This window comes from Rhyacophila brunnea, unplaced genomic scaffold (genome assembly GCF_057557595.1).
Source record: "Rhyacophila brunnea isolate RB1 unplaced genomic scaffold, BYU_Rbru_1.0 scaffold_11, whole genome shotgun sequence".
NCBI lineage: Eukaryota > Metazoa > Arthropoda > Insecta > Trichoptera > Rhyacophilidae > Rhyacophila > Rhyacophila brunnea.
Window position 1 is genome coordinate 42,396,986 of NW_028232763.1, and position 14,299 is coordinate 42,411,284.

The 14,299-nt window shown below is 33.7% G+C and overlaps 1 protein-coding gene across 3 annotated transcripts in view; it reads left to right on the top strand.

The window, feature by feature from the left end:
- Positions 1-14,298, top strand: part of LOC147078736 (uncharacterized) — a 37,316-nt gene extending 23,018 nt beyond the window's left edge. Inside the window, exons 1-6 of one of the 3 annotated variants that reach the window (XM_085960415.1) lie at positions 4,046-4,950; positions 5,718-6,185; positions 8,065-8,163; positions 8,863-8,985; positions 10,285-10,517; positions 11,703-14,296. In XM_085960415.1, coding sequence (XP_085816541.1) covers positions 4,942-4,950; positions 5,718-6,185; positions 8,065-8,163; positions 8,863-8,985; positions 10,285-10,517; positions 11,703-11,943 — 1,173 coding nt within the window. In that variant the 5' untranslated portion in view covers positions 4,046-4,941 and the 3' untranslated portion in view covers positions 11,944-14,296. Of the gene's footprint in view, positions 1-4,045; positions 4,951-4,972; positions 5,430-5,717; positions 6,186-8,064; positions 8,164-8,862; positions 8,986-10,284; positions 10,518-11,702 lie in introns of those variants that run through there. The other 2 variants (XM_085960414.1, XM_085960416.1) reach the window with 2 other exon arrangements.
- Position 14,299: the final 1 nt, after the last annotated feature.

The window sequence follows — 14,299 nt, forward strand, 5'->3', positions numbered from 1 at the left end:
GATGATGGGTTTTGGAGAGCTACCAGACTGGATTGGCTATCTGAGAATATGTTTATATAGTCGTGTCTGTGGAACTTTAATCTTTTGAGTGTCCGAGTTTCTCTGATAGCAAATATAGTGCAGTAGCTTTCGAGCTTAAATTTACGGGGTGTTATTAATGTTCCATTTTCGTAGGCTACAAAAGCTGCCCCTACTTTGTTATAGATTAGACTGCCATCTGTGTAGATCTCCAATCCTGTGATGTGGTATTTTGTTATAATGTCTTCGTCAACTGTTCCTATGTGTTCTATATTTTCTAGATGTCTGTTACCAGGATGTGGAAGTTGTGTGTAGTGTATTTTGTTTTCGTATGTTCTGTCTGTAGGTAAGTGTCGGGGAAGTATGTGGCTTGTTTTAACTTGGTATATTCCTGTAAGTTCTTGTATTTTTATATCTATTGGCGCTATTCCTGCCAGGACTTGTGCTGACGTTAGCGATATTGTGCGATATCCCTTGCAAATTGATATTGCGAAAGGTCTTTGCGCGGAATTCAGTCTTTTTTGGATCGACTTTCTGTGAGTTGCTTTATTCCAGACCGATGCCGCGTAAGTTAAGGTTGGCTCCACAGCTCCATGATATATAATTTTTAAAACTTCAGGAGACGCCCCCCAAGTGGCTCTTGCTGTTTTTAAAAAGAATTTTCCCATTTGAGCTGCTTTCTTACATATGTGACGCTAAAAAACAAACGTAGCCATCTCCATCAAAAGTGAAACTGAGTAAATCAACTTTTTTGTTTTTGTGGTTTTTTGAACCCGTAAGTTAATAATTTCCTAATTTATGATTATATTTTATTTAAAAGATACGATTTAAACAATGCTCAATAATCGCGAATCTTTAACAAACAAGATATTTACGATTTTATGTTGGAGATGGCTATGTTTGTTTTGTATCATCTGGATTTGACCAGGTTTGAAATAAATACTATTGGAGATGGACAGTTTTGTTTTGTATTCGATTGGTTTGTTTTGTATTCTAACAAACAGGGTTGTGTTAAAATGGGTGCCGGACGAAATCCCGAATGCTGAAATCCCGAATGCCGACATCCCGAAAGCCGAAATCCCGAAAGCCAAAATCCCGAATGGCCGGAATCCCGAAGGCCAAAATCCCGAAAAATAAAATATAAACAGTATTAATTTTCAACCAGCGGTTCCCCAATAGGCGGCGCTTTTTCTTGGGTGTGTAATTTAACAAGATAATTAAAATAGTTATATAAAAACTGTTATTAATTATGGAATGAAGCAACAAAATAATTTTCAACCAGCGGCACCCCAAAAGGCGGCGCTTTTTCTCGATTGTATAATTTATCTAGATAATTAAAATAGTAGTATTAAAAACTATTATTAATTATGGAATGAAGCAAAAAAATAATTTTCAACCAGCGGTACCCCAATAGGCGGCGCTTTTTCTTGAATGTGTAATTTAACAAGATAATTAAAATAGTTATAATAAAAACTATTCATAATTATGGAATCAAGCAACAAAATAATTTTCAACCAGCGGCACCCCAAAAGGGGACGCTTTTTCTCGATTGTATAATTTAACAAGATAATCAAAATAGTTATATAAAAACTATTATTAATTATGAAATAATACAAAAAAATAATTTTCAACCAGCTGTACCCCAATAGGCGGCTCTTTTTCTAGAGTGTGTAATTAAACAAGATAATTATTTTCTTACTTCATTCCATAATTAATAATTGTTCTTATATAACTATTTTAATTATCTTGTTTAATTATACAATCGAGGAAAAGCGCCGCCTATTGGGGTGCAGCTGGTTGAAAATTATTTTGTTGCTTCATTTCATAATTAATAACAGTTTTTATATAACTATTTTAATAATCTTGTTAAATTACTTACTCAAGAAAAAGCGCCGCCTATTGGGGTACCGCTGGTTGAAAATTATTTTCTTGCTTCATTTCATAATTAATAATAGTTTTAAATACTACTATTTTAATTATCTAGTTAAAATATACAATCGAGAAAAAGCGCCGCCTTTTGGAGTGCCGCTGGTTGAAAATTATTTTGTTGATTTATTCCATAATTAATAATAGTTTTAAATACTACTATTTTAATTATCTAGTTAAAATATACAATCGAGAAAAAGCGCCGCCTTTTGGGGTGCCGCTGGTTGAAAATTATTTTGTTGCATCATTCCATAATTAACAATAGTTTTTATATAACTATTCTAATTATCTTGTTAAATTACACACTCTAGAAAACGCGCCGCCTATTGGGGTGCCGCTGGTTGAAAATATTTTCTTGCTTCATTTTATAATTAATAATAGTTTTTATATAACTATTTTAATTATCTTGTTAAATTATACAATCGAGGAAAAGCGCCGCCTATTGGGGTGCCGCTGGTTGAAAATTATTTTCTTGCTTCATTTCATAATTAATAATAGTTTTAAATACTACTATTTTAATTATCTAGTTAAAATATACAATCGAGAAAAAGCGCCGCCTTTTGGAGTGCCGCTGGTTGAAAATTATTTTGTTGCATCATTCCATAATTAACAATAGTTTTTATATAACTATTCTAATTATCTTGTTAAATTACACACTCTAGAAAACGCGCCGCCTATTGGGGTGCCGCTGGTTGAAAATTATTTTCTTGCTTCATTTTATAATTAATAATTGTTCTTATATAACTATTTTAATTATCTTGTTTAATTATACAATCGAGGAAAAGCGCCGCCTATTGGGGTGCAGCTGGTTGAAAATTATTTTGTTGCTTCATTTCATAATTAATAACAGTTTTTATATAACTGTTTTAATTATCTTGTTAAATTACTTACTCAAGAAAAAGCGCCGCCTATTGGGGTACCGCTGGTTGAAAATTATTTTCTTGCTTCATTTCATAATTAATAATAGTTTTAAATACTACTATTTTAATTATCTAGTTAAAATATACAATCGAGAAAAAGCGCCGCCTTTTGGAGTGCCGCTGGTTGAAAATTATTTTGTTGCATCATTCCATAATTAACAATAGTTTTTATATAACTATTCTAATTATCTTGTTAAATTACACACTCTAGAAAACGCGCCGCCTATTGGGGTGCCGCTGGTTGAAAATTATTTTCTTGCTTCATTTTATAATTAATAATAGTTTTTATATAACTATTTTAATTATCTTGTTAAATTATACAATCGAGGAAAAGCGCCGCCTATTGGGGTGCCGCTGGTTGAAAATTATTACTGTTTATATTTTTTTATTTTTCGGGATTTCGTCCGGCACCCGAAAAAAACAACAATATAAATGTACAACTTATTTCATATTTACAACTAACACTTAATAATTTGAAAATTATAATTGGGTTTATGAATTTATTTTGAGTTTTATGATATTAGAATTAAATAGGTAACTAAGCAAACATAACAATATTTTTGAATAAAAATATATAAAAAAATATAGATGACTGAACCAGTTTACACGATATTATGCAGCTTTAAAACTGAACTTAAAATATGAACAGCCAAGGCACAGCCCTGAGGTTCTAAGATGCTAACTGTCGTAAAACGTTTGAAAATCAAAATTTACTTACCGTTTTTCAGTCTTCTTTGAACGTTTAATGGTATAATTTGATCTGGTAAACTTTCGTGCATTCTCTGGAGACACTATTTCAAACTTTATTTGGATTATTTTCCATTCTTTGACAATTATTTCGCTTAAAAACTTGAAGAGCACATCTTATATACAAAGAAAACTTTTTGCTGATGGGAGCCATATTGATAAAATGCCACGACATGATTGGCCATTCTGAAAAAGTGCTACGTCGTGATTGGCTAAGACGAATGTGACCACGTTTGATATAAAAAGTCAATGGAGATGACTAAGTTTGAAAAAAATCACAACTTTTATTTTGATTTTTTAAGCAGAAAATAAGGAGATAGACATGTCTGAAGTGAATATTATTATATAAAACAACAAAAGCAGTCATACCAACCAAAAATCTCAAAAAAGTCAGTGACTGGAGATGGCCACGTTTGTTTTTTAACGTCACATATGTAGTCGACGTGTTTCGCCCAATTGATGTGCCTGTCTAGGTTGTAAGTACAAAGTTGTTGTACAAAGATTGTACTTACTTCAAAGTCTTGCAACGCAGATCCCATGTATGTATTTCATCAGGGCTGGCGTCTGGATTGTTGAATACTGTGACCACTTCCTTCAACTAACTTTTAATCGATCAATACCTATCTAAATACATGGGGAAAAAATGTATTTTTTTATTTCAAAGACAAAGCGATGGAGCTAAACTAAAATAAAAGTGGTACTGATTCGTGTCGTGGTCTTACAAATTCATATTCTTATCAGAATTTGTTCTTTTCCTCTCAGATATATGCATTGCTTCATTATTTATCAAAATTTGTTTCGATATGAATGTCTATATTATTTAAGGTTAAAATTTTAATTCAAAATTTGATTTTTTAAATATTATTCTATGGCTGCAAGCACTTATTTTTAATAGTATAATACTATATATTACTATAGATAGACAATGAAACAAAATAATCTTTGAATAATTTATTTTGTAGGTACACTGCTAATATTCTTCTATTATCTAAATGGGACCCGTGGGAGATTAATATTCACGTTATATTGAATCGCTTTTTATTATAATCATTTATTATATTGCTTTATATTTGAATGATTGAGATGTATAATTTGATCATATTTAAATGCACGTGATTTAACGAAACATTATTTACATACCTACACACATATTGATCAAAATATCAGTGGTAGCAATCATCTGCGATTGCCAGCTGTTCTGCTAGGACTAGCAGCCTGAGGTGGATCAGGCGACATTCTGAAGGCTAGACTCCAGATTAAATTACGCAATGACCTCAAATTTATATTGGCAGTGACGACTTGCAAATCGTAAAACTGACAAATCAGCAAAATGTCTGAGGTGAATGAAAATCCATCCCGAAGGGAATTAAGTATATCTTCACAATTTTATTAAAATCCAACACCATGGTATTAAGACGAAAAGCTGTCTGCAAGACCTAGCGAAACAGACTGGCGATAGCCAGCTGGCTCAGCCAGTTACAATATTATTGGGTGTGAATATCTGTTTTTTGTGTAGAGGTTTATATTTAATTTTGCCTTGCGTTGCGACCTTACAACACTGAAAGTCGTCTGAGAGTTCGTTTGACAGAATTCAAAGCGAAACGTAAACAAAATATCAAAACATGACAAAACTATCCTATCAAAAACATTGAAGATAACCTTCTTCTATAGATTCTAATATTATTAATAATGGAGTTTTGTATGAATGAGCAGATTGACAGGATGTGCCGTGCATGTTTATCTATTAATGTGTCTGAACAACACTCTTTGTTTACGAAAAACGTCGCGAAAATGTTCCAATGTTGCACAAGTCTTCAGGTATTTATTTATCAATCGTTATCAATATATTTTGTAAAATTCGGTACAAGTCGGTTATCCTGGATACAGCGGCAAACACATTTTGAAAATAGCCGATATAAGTACTGGATTATTTGTTAGAATAACCTAACCTAAACTAACAAATAATCCAGTATCTCGGCTATTTTCAAAATGTGTTTGCCGCTGTATCCAGGATAAACGTATAGAACTTAAAATTCTATTAACATAATTTTATAATATACACTATTTATTTATGCTGTTTTTAATTGTTAATTAATGTTATTTCAGGTTTCAGCCAAGGATGGTTTACCGTGCCAATTGTGTTCAAATTGCTTCGAAAAAGTATCAACTTTTTATTCATTTAAAAAACTCTGCAGTGAATCCGATGATACACTTCAAAAGTATTTAGATACTAATAAACTGGCACTTAAAATTGACTGTTTGGACACACAACTAAACGTAAATGATTATAATGAATTGGTTAATGACAATATTTCATTTGATAATGACGGCTTTCAAGAATCAATCAATAACTCGCGAGAATCTATTGACGACACTCAAGATACAAAAGTATTGAAAGAGGAAACTCGTATGGAACAATTGGACGTTTCTACAATTATTAGAATACAACCTGAGGAAAAAAATAGTTTTGTTGCCGATTCCAAAAAGACTAAATTTTCTTGTGGAACATGCCGCAAATGGTTTTACCAAAAAGAGAGACTCGATGGGCATTTAAGAATTCATGAAGGAAAGAAGGTAAATAACAATTTTAATATTTATACATTTTTGCAGAGAGCTCATAATTCGATGTATTACTGGTATCAGCAGCATTGGCGGCTCTATGCTCGATGATTTGGTAGGTCAGTTTTATATTATTTTAATTTGCCTTTTCGTTGTACACTTAAAAGACGTATAGCAAATTGGCATTATAAAAGAAGTGCTATAAATTGTTAGTTAAAAAGATAGATACCTACTTAACCTTCAAAAAAAATGTTTATTTTCACATCAAACAATCAAAAATATTTAATCAAAACTCCGTAGCTTATTAGCTTCATTTTTCATTAAACTGTCACTATCAGAAAAAGTGTTGTGTACTGTTATGAAATGGCGGGATCATGTATATATATAAACACTTTTTATATTTCCACTGATTTTATTAGAAGGTAACTTTTACGATTAACATAGCACATTACATTTTAAAGGGTAACTTTTATACAATGGTTTAACTGTTTAACACAATGAATGCAGTCGATGCGTTTTAGTCAAAGGTTGTATTTAAACTAAACTAAAAAGCTATTTTTGGTTGAGTACTATAATATTACAAAACAAACAATGACATTGCATAATATGAAACTTTCAGACAACAATAGGAAGTTTGAAATAATAAAAATATAAAAAATAATACGGTTGAAACCATGCTTGGTAGGTAATATAATACATGCTCGATGAAATCGTGAGGCAATAATAATTAATAACGGAACAACGTTTTATACCTGTTTCCTTTAACACACTGAAAAATGTATTGTTATCTCTTTCTGGGACAATGACGAAAATCTTGCCTATGCTGTGTCAAAACAAATTAAAAAAAAGACTGGCGAAATGTGTGTTTTCTCCGTTTCACATATGGAAAATGAGAGAGAAAGAGAAATATGTAGAAATATTTTATCCCGGCATATTCCCAAATGCCCAAGGTATAGCGACCGAGCGGATTCCTTTTGTTTGAATTTTATACACACAGTTCGTCCGTCCGTGTGCGTCTCGCCTTGACGTGTTAGCCGATAATTATTATAATACATTGTACCTACATCTTAGATTATAACCTACATAGATTGTAAGATGTTTATTTTTGGAGGGTCATTGACCAATAGACCTAATGGACCAGCCGCTATTGATCAACAGTGCCAACTTCTTGCCAGATCTAGTATTTTTGAATAGTAATAATGTTATAATGTATAACACATGTAGAATGTTTCTACTTTGGAAGAAAAAAATCTCAAAACCTGTGTTTGAGAAATTTAGCAAACCACTATTTCGACCATCTTTGATAAGAAGAACTGATTGAAAGAAACAGATGACTGTACAACTATTTTCGTTAACAATAATAATTTATTACAAATCAAAAGTAAAACATAGCCTATTTAATGGTTTAACTGAAACGTGATATTGGCTTTTGTGATGAAACATAATAATTATTATTGTCTTCAATTATTATACATTTATTTTCGTTGTATCGGATGTTGTCAAAATTTTCCCTCGCTTACGCGACTGTCATGAAGCATTATATCTATTGATGCATAATTAATGCATATTATATCTAAAACATTTAAAACATAATAATTAATTGTGTTTAATATATATGAGTTTTCCAATAAAAAGCCCTTGCGTCCGTTCATGATGAATGTGCGATGCCGACCGGCCGACTGGTGACAGGTACTGGTAACGTTGGACAATGTTGCCGCTTCGCATCATATTGCTTTATATCGCTTCAAACCGCGTCGCGATTGCGGTCGCATCGACTTCGCCCACGTAAGACGCCACGTTAGAAAGGTATTGATAATTTACCATTTTTACCCCATTTAATCTAACTTCCATGGACTTCCAATCAATTACAATGAACTTAATGTAATCTTCGTAGCCAGCTGTCTGTGATATCTGCGGAAAAGAATTCAGGAACTGGAATGGACTATGGCAGCACAAATTTCTTCACGATGGTGTCAAAAAGTTCTCGTGCAAGGTTTGTTTTATTAAATTTATTTTTTTAAACCATAGACAAATTGTTGATTCAAGATATTCAATCCATGACACATAGATTTTTAAATTTGTAACAGTAAATACAGGCAACATGACAGTGGCAAAAATACAGTAGGTACCTATATAATTATATTTATAGTTATCGCCATATACTTATATGGCGATAACAGGACAAACATAATGGGTTAAAAAATATATCAGAAAAGAAAATCACAAAACTAGTCACATAAAAAGTCACAGTGGAACCGGAAAGACATCAATCAAGCCACACAAAAACCTCTGATTTGGCGTATAGCTGAAACTTCTTTAGAGAAGGCGTACAAGTTGCACGACTCGACGATATGCTTAATATCATAGAGAACAATGAGGACTACTCTGACCCACCCTATTTGAAGAAATTATAAATCTACATAAATGTTAATTGAATTTTTTTATTGTGTTAACTGTCAATACATAGTAAAACTGCATTGTATTATTGATTTAAATTAATAAAACGCAATTTTTTTGTACTTAAGTCAGTGAAAACAAATAATTATAACTGGCAATGGTGCACTATTTATGTTGGATATCGACAGCCTACCTCCACCCTTCGCCATTGCTACATACATACACGGTCAAAAATTACTTTGTACATATGTATTTTTCTATTGTAAACGATTAACTTAAATGTACTGTTTTCCAGGTTTGTGACAAGGCATTCTCGTATCTGACTGGATTACACATACATGAAAAAATCCACACTGGCATCAAATCTATAGTTTGCGAACTTTGTGGAAAGGCTTTCAAAACACAAGGCGAATTGAGAGTAAGTATTGTTGTATTTTGTTGAATGTGTGGATTTACTACTGACTATGTATTATCGTGGCCATAACAAGAAAATGCACGTTTACATGTGCATTTTCTTGTTATGGCCGCGATAATATACATAATATACATAACAAGAAAATGCACATGTAAACACTAATTATCGTGGAAACTGCAAGATTGCATGCATATATCAAAAAAGTTTGAATTTTCACGCAATAATAAAATTGGTACTTGCATGGCGGTGCGCATACGCAGTAGAACGATAGTGGCAAACCTGCCGAAAATACGAACTACACAGCACAGAATATTTTGACATCTACCGATTATCTACAAACTTGTCCGAACCTGTCGGAATCTGTCAAATAGCACCATCGATGACATCGTGTCTAGCTTACGCTTGAAGAATGAGATTGGAGAGACAGTCAGCACTTTTACATGTAAATAGTTATTATCGCGATAGTTTAAAATACACACTCTTGGTGCAAGTAAATCCACGCACGATTTCACTCCCTGAAGTTTCTTTCTGCTGCTTATGTATTGGTAAAATTCAGCACATGAGTATATCATGTTGAATTGGACATGTACATCCGATTTTATCAACTCAATAGAACATCTGTTTTTTGCATCTCCCCAATTTTACATACGTACCTGGACCTAATAGATTGAGCAAGTGGCTGACATCCATTTCTCGTAAAAAACAAAATCTGTCAATACAAACCTCTACTCTGTGGAGGCCCATATGATCCTATTAGGATCGGACATGGTCGAAAGAAAAAGAATTTTAAATTCATCTGAGAAAATACACGTTCGGTATAGCAATTAGATGTTGGTATGCTTAGAATACATGAAATTAGTGTGTAAACACGTCTGCATGTACCGATCGTGTTCTTTTGACTTAAACCTAAATGTCTTATTTGTATTTTTTGAATAATCATGAATTTAGCCGTCCACTTGTAAGACAATCTATTTTTGCGCTTAAAAAACGGAACATCCAGCAAAAATCGAGAAGTCTGGCAATGCTGATTTTCATGCATTTGATTGTGATAATTATAAACATTTTAAGAAACATGATATTGTGACTGACACATCTGACAAGTTTTGATGTTTCATCTGAGTGGCTTTCAAAAAACATTATTTCATAACTTAAACAATAATTGAAAAATATAGTATTTAATTACTATTCATGGAAATATATTGATTTTTCAATAGTCACATTTTGTTTTATTCAGTAGACATTTGCTACTATGCAAAAAAGTGTCTTACAAGTTTTCTTTTAATAATAATCATACATTTTCAGGCTCACATGTATGCCCACACCGATGCGAAACCCCACAAATGTACAGAGTGCCACAAGTCCTTCAAAACCAAAGTTCGGTTTAAGGTTCACATTTTGAGATGTTCTGGTGAAAAAAACTTTGTGTGCAATATTTGCGGAAAGCGATCGGTGGTGAAACAGGACCTGGAATCTCACATGCGAATACATTCTGGAGAGAAGCCGTTCTCGTGTGCCGTTTGTCATAAAACGTTTACGTACGTACTATCAATGTTTAATTCGATAAACAAGCTGCTTATTCACTTACTGCTCTGACTGTTATACTCAGAGCATAATATAAATAGAACACTGCACTGTCTCCTAAGGGCCCATTTCATAGTATTGTGCCTCCATATGCAGGTCTACCTTTTAAAACTAAGACCTGCCGCACAACTTCCACAGAAGCGCTCCCTGTCCTGGCCGGGATCCTTCCTCTTGATCTACATATACAGGTACACGGTACATCCATGATAATGTACAATAGCGATTGGAGATAACCAAATTGACTCCTGATCCACTACACCAGTCAGTTTTTGACTGGCCATGGTGGATTCGCTGCCAAGCTCTTTGAGCTTGGACTTGTCACCCAAACAACATGTCCATATAGCGGAGAAGTACAGGATGGAAGCCACATCCTCTGGAAATATCCAAGAATGTGCTCCCTTTGGAAGAGATGCTCAAGTCCGTCCAATCAGCTGTTGGGCCCATCGGGCCATCCAAACTGGTCTTACCGTGGACGTGAAAATTTATTCACATAGTTTTTGTATGTCCATATTGTTTAGCTTTGTTTATTGTATTATATTTATAATTAAATTCATTTTTTTTTTGTTATTTCTCCATGCCTTTCTCCTCCCATGGCACTTTTTATTATCAACTCAGTCAAAGCAGACTTGAGAGTGTGGTAACGTCAATCTTGAGTACCTGCTACTGAGACATTACTAGGCGTAAAAAACTGCTGATGCTTCACACCAAACAGAGCCTCATGATACACTCGATTTAGACTGAGTGTGGTGCGGAGCAGGTTGGTTTGGAGGGGTCTTTATAACTCATAAATCCCATTGTAGTAAAAACAATTTTTATTGAATACACTAATTTTGCCTGCCATCTTGGTATTTTATGGGCCTCTAATTACAAAATGTAAAGTTTAACTCCATTAGTATTCAGCAACATAAAATACATGACCAAAAATCAGACGGTATCAATATCTTTAAATTAATCCTTCGGCAATGTTTATTTATTATTGCCAAAGTTTATGGTTTTATACAAAAGTCTACAATATCTTTATATAACCATGTTAGCCAGTAATGACACTTATAACTTTATTATTTTTTGAGATATTTAACTTTTGATCAAAGTCGATTTCAATTTCAACACGGTGATCATATTTCCTTCTTATGTTACAGAACTCAAAGTAACCTGGCTTCCCACAAACGATTGCACACTGGAAAGAAACCATATTGCTGTGATCTATGCTCGCTGACTTTTACGACGGCAAATGTTCTCAAAAACCATCGCATGACTCACACCGGTGAGAGACCTCACACGTGTGTCGTATGCAAGAAGTCGTTCACACAAAGCACGTCACTCAAAACACACAGTAAAATTCATAATAAAACGTCTTCGGGAAAGCTATGTGATAAATAAACGCTCTCTCAATTTTCACATACTCTTTACAATTTCTTGCACACATCCTGATATATTTATGGCAAGCAAATGAAATGCACACTATTGTTCTACAGACAATAGAGTGAAAAACTGTGTCGGAGGGCAGTTAATACAAGATGGAATACCCTTTGGATTCGATAATATCCTTTAGTGGGATTTGCTATCCCCGAATCCCATGACCCTGATCGATTTGATTCTGAAATTTGAAATTCCAAAATTCCAAATTGAGTTACAGTAGGCGATTGATTTTTGTATTCTAGTATTTATTACCTACTTTAAGTAAGACACCCAGCAGGAATCAAACCTGTGTCTCTTGAGTATCGCACCCTGCGCATTACCATAACTCAATTTGGAGCACTAATGAGCAGGTATTAATAAAAGCCAATAAATAGTTAACGTTTGTCGCAATTAAGCATGGCAGTCGTAGCATAGTGGTAATGCACAGGGCGCGATACCCAAAAGACGTAGGTTTGATTCCTGCCGGGTGTCTTACTTTTTTCGAAAAAGATTTTTTCTATTGGCTATATTTTCTCATGAGTGTTTTCAGAATTATGTATGTTCAATAATTAGAATGGTACATTCTTAAATCTCGTGAATTATTTGTTAAATAAAAGAAATAGTTAATTAAAATTGTATTTTATTATTGCAAATGAACAGTTAGGTACATATTACATTGAGAATTAATAAATTATATAGAGAAACAATAATAAAAGAGTAAAACAAAATAAGTGACAAAAGGTGTGAAATTAAATGATATATGTATATGTTACACCGAATGCGTGAAAAAACACCACCGGAGTGCCACTATCTAATTTTCCCAATGCATGAACTAGGCAGAAAAATTACTGCCGAATTCACGCACTCGGCAGATATTTTGCCTAATTCATGAATAAGGCAACGGGCTTGCATTTTTCATGAAATAGGCAAAATTTTGCCGATTTCATGTAATACGCAATTTCACACATTCGGCGTAACATACACATATATATAAACCAATAAAATAATAATTATAAAACTATTGCTATACTAGGATGTGTGATATATTTTAAAGCAAGGTGACAGACATAACGCAACATCACACGTTTGGCACATAAAACGAGAGTTTTGTTTTTTTCGGATTTTTTTTTAGAATCCCAGCCTACAAAACATCTTGTAGGCTTATCGGTATTTTGTGTCGGTGAAATATATTCTGGCATGTCCCGTTGCACTTTTGGGCAATAATCGTACGGAATTATCGCTAGTTGACGTTGTCGGTTTGGGCAGGGCCGCATTTGAAATTTTCACACAATATTTTTCCAGTTTTAGTTGTTTTATTACACAGAGTTGAAAATCGCCCAATGTTTTTTTGTCACATTTAATAAATTTATATAAATAAAAAGCATTTAATAAATATAAGTCGATCATGTGGAATGCGACCTTTTTAAACCACTTGATCGACTTTCTCATACACAACAAGTTGCTAAGCATCATGTCGGACTTATCTACCGTACCCATATTTTTGTTATAATCTATAACACATTTCGGTTTTACAATGTCTTCGCCAGTTCTATAGTTAACTTTTCCCGTTGGTCCAAATGATGCATCGTGGCGGGTGGATAGCATGTGAACATCCCTCCTGTCGTGCCATTTCAGAGCCAAAGTGGACTATTGTACTTAGCCTCGGTGTCTCTCTTTTTCAGTTTGCTGAACTCTGGCATATCTTTACGATTTTTTCTCACTATACCGCAAGCATTTGTTTTGTGAGAGTGGAGGTATTTAAAGAGCGCCGGACTCGAATACTAGTTATCACACCATAAGTTGTGACCTTTCCCGATATAGTCTTTCATTAGCATTGTCACTATCGCACCGGAAATACCGAGATTTTCATTGTCTTGTATGTCAGTCCCTTCCCCACAATAAATTATAAAGTCAATAATATATCCTGTCATCACATCACACGTCACAAACATTTTTATTCAAAATCGATGTATTTTGAAAGTAATGAACTGTTTAAAGATTAATCTACCATTAAACACGATTATGCTCTCATCTATGCAAAGATACTGGTGCAGTATCATCGATTCTCTAAAAATTGTTCTTGTATGTTCTAACAGTAATCTAATTTTAGCTAGCCTATTATTTGAGGCGGTCGCACTAGGATCAGAAAAATAGAGCATTTGTAAAATAAGTTGGTATCAATCTCTAGCCATTATTTTCCCAAAAATGTCCGCATGCAGGTAAGGATCGGTACTCCAATGTTCCTCTATCAACGTGTGCTTATTCCGAGTCATCAGCATTGATACGGCAAAAAATGTATACAACTCCGGCACTGACGTATCTGTCAAATTGTGTGACC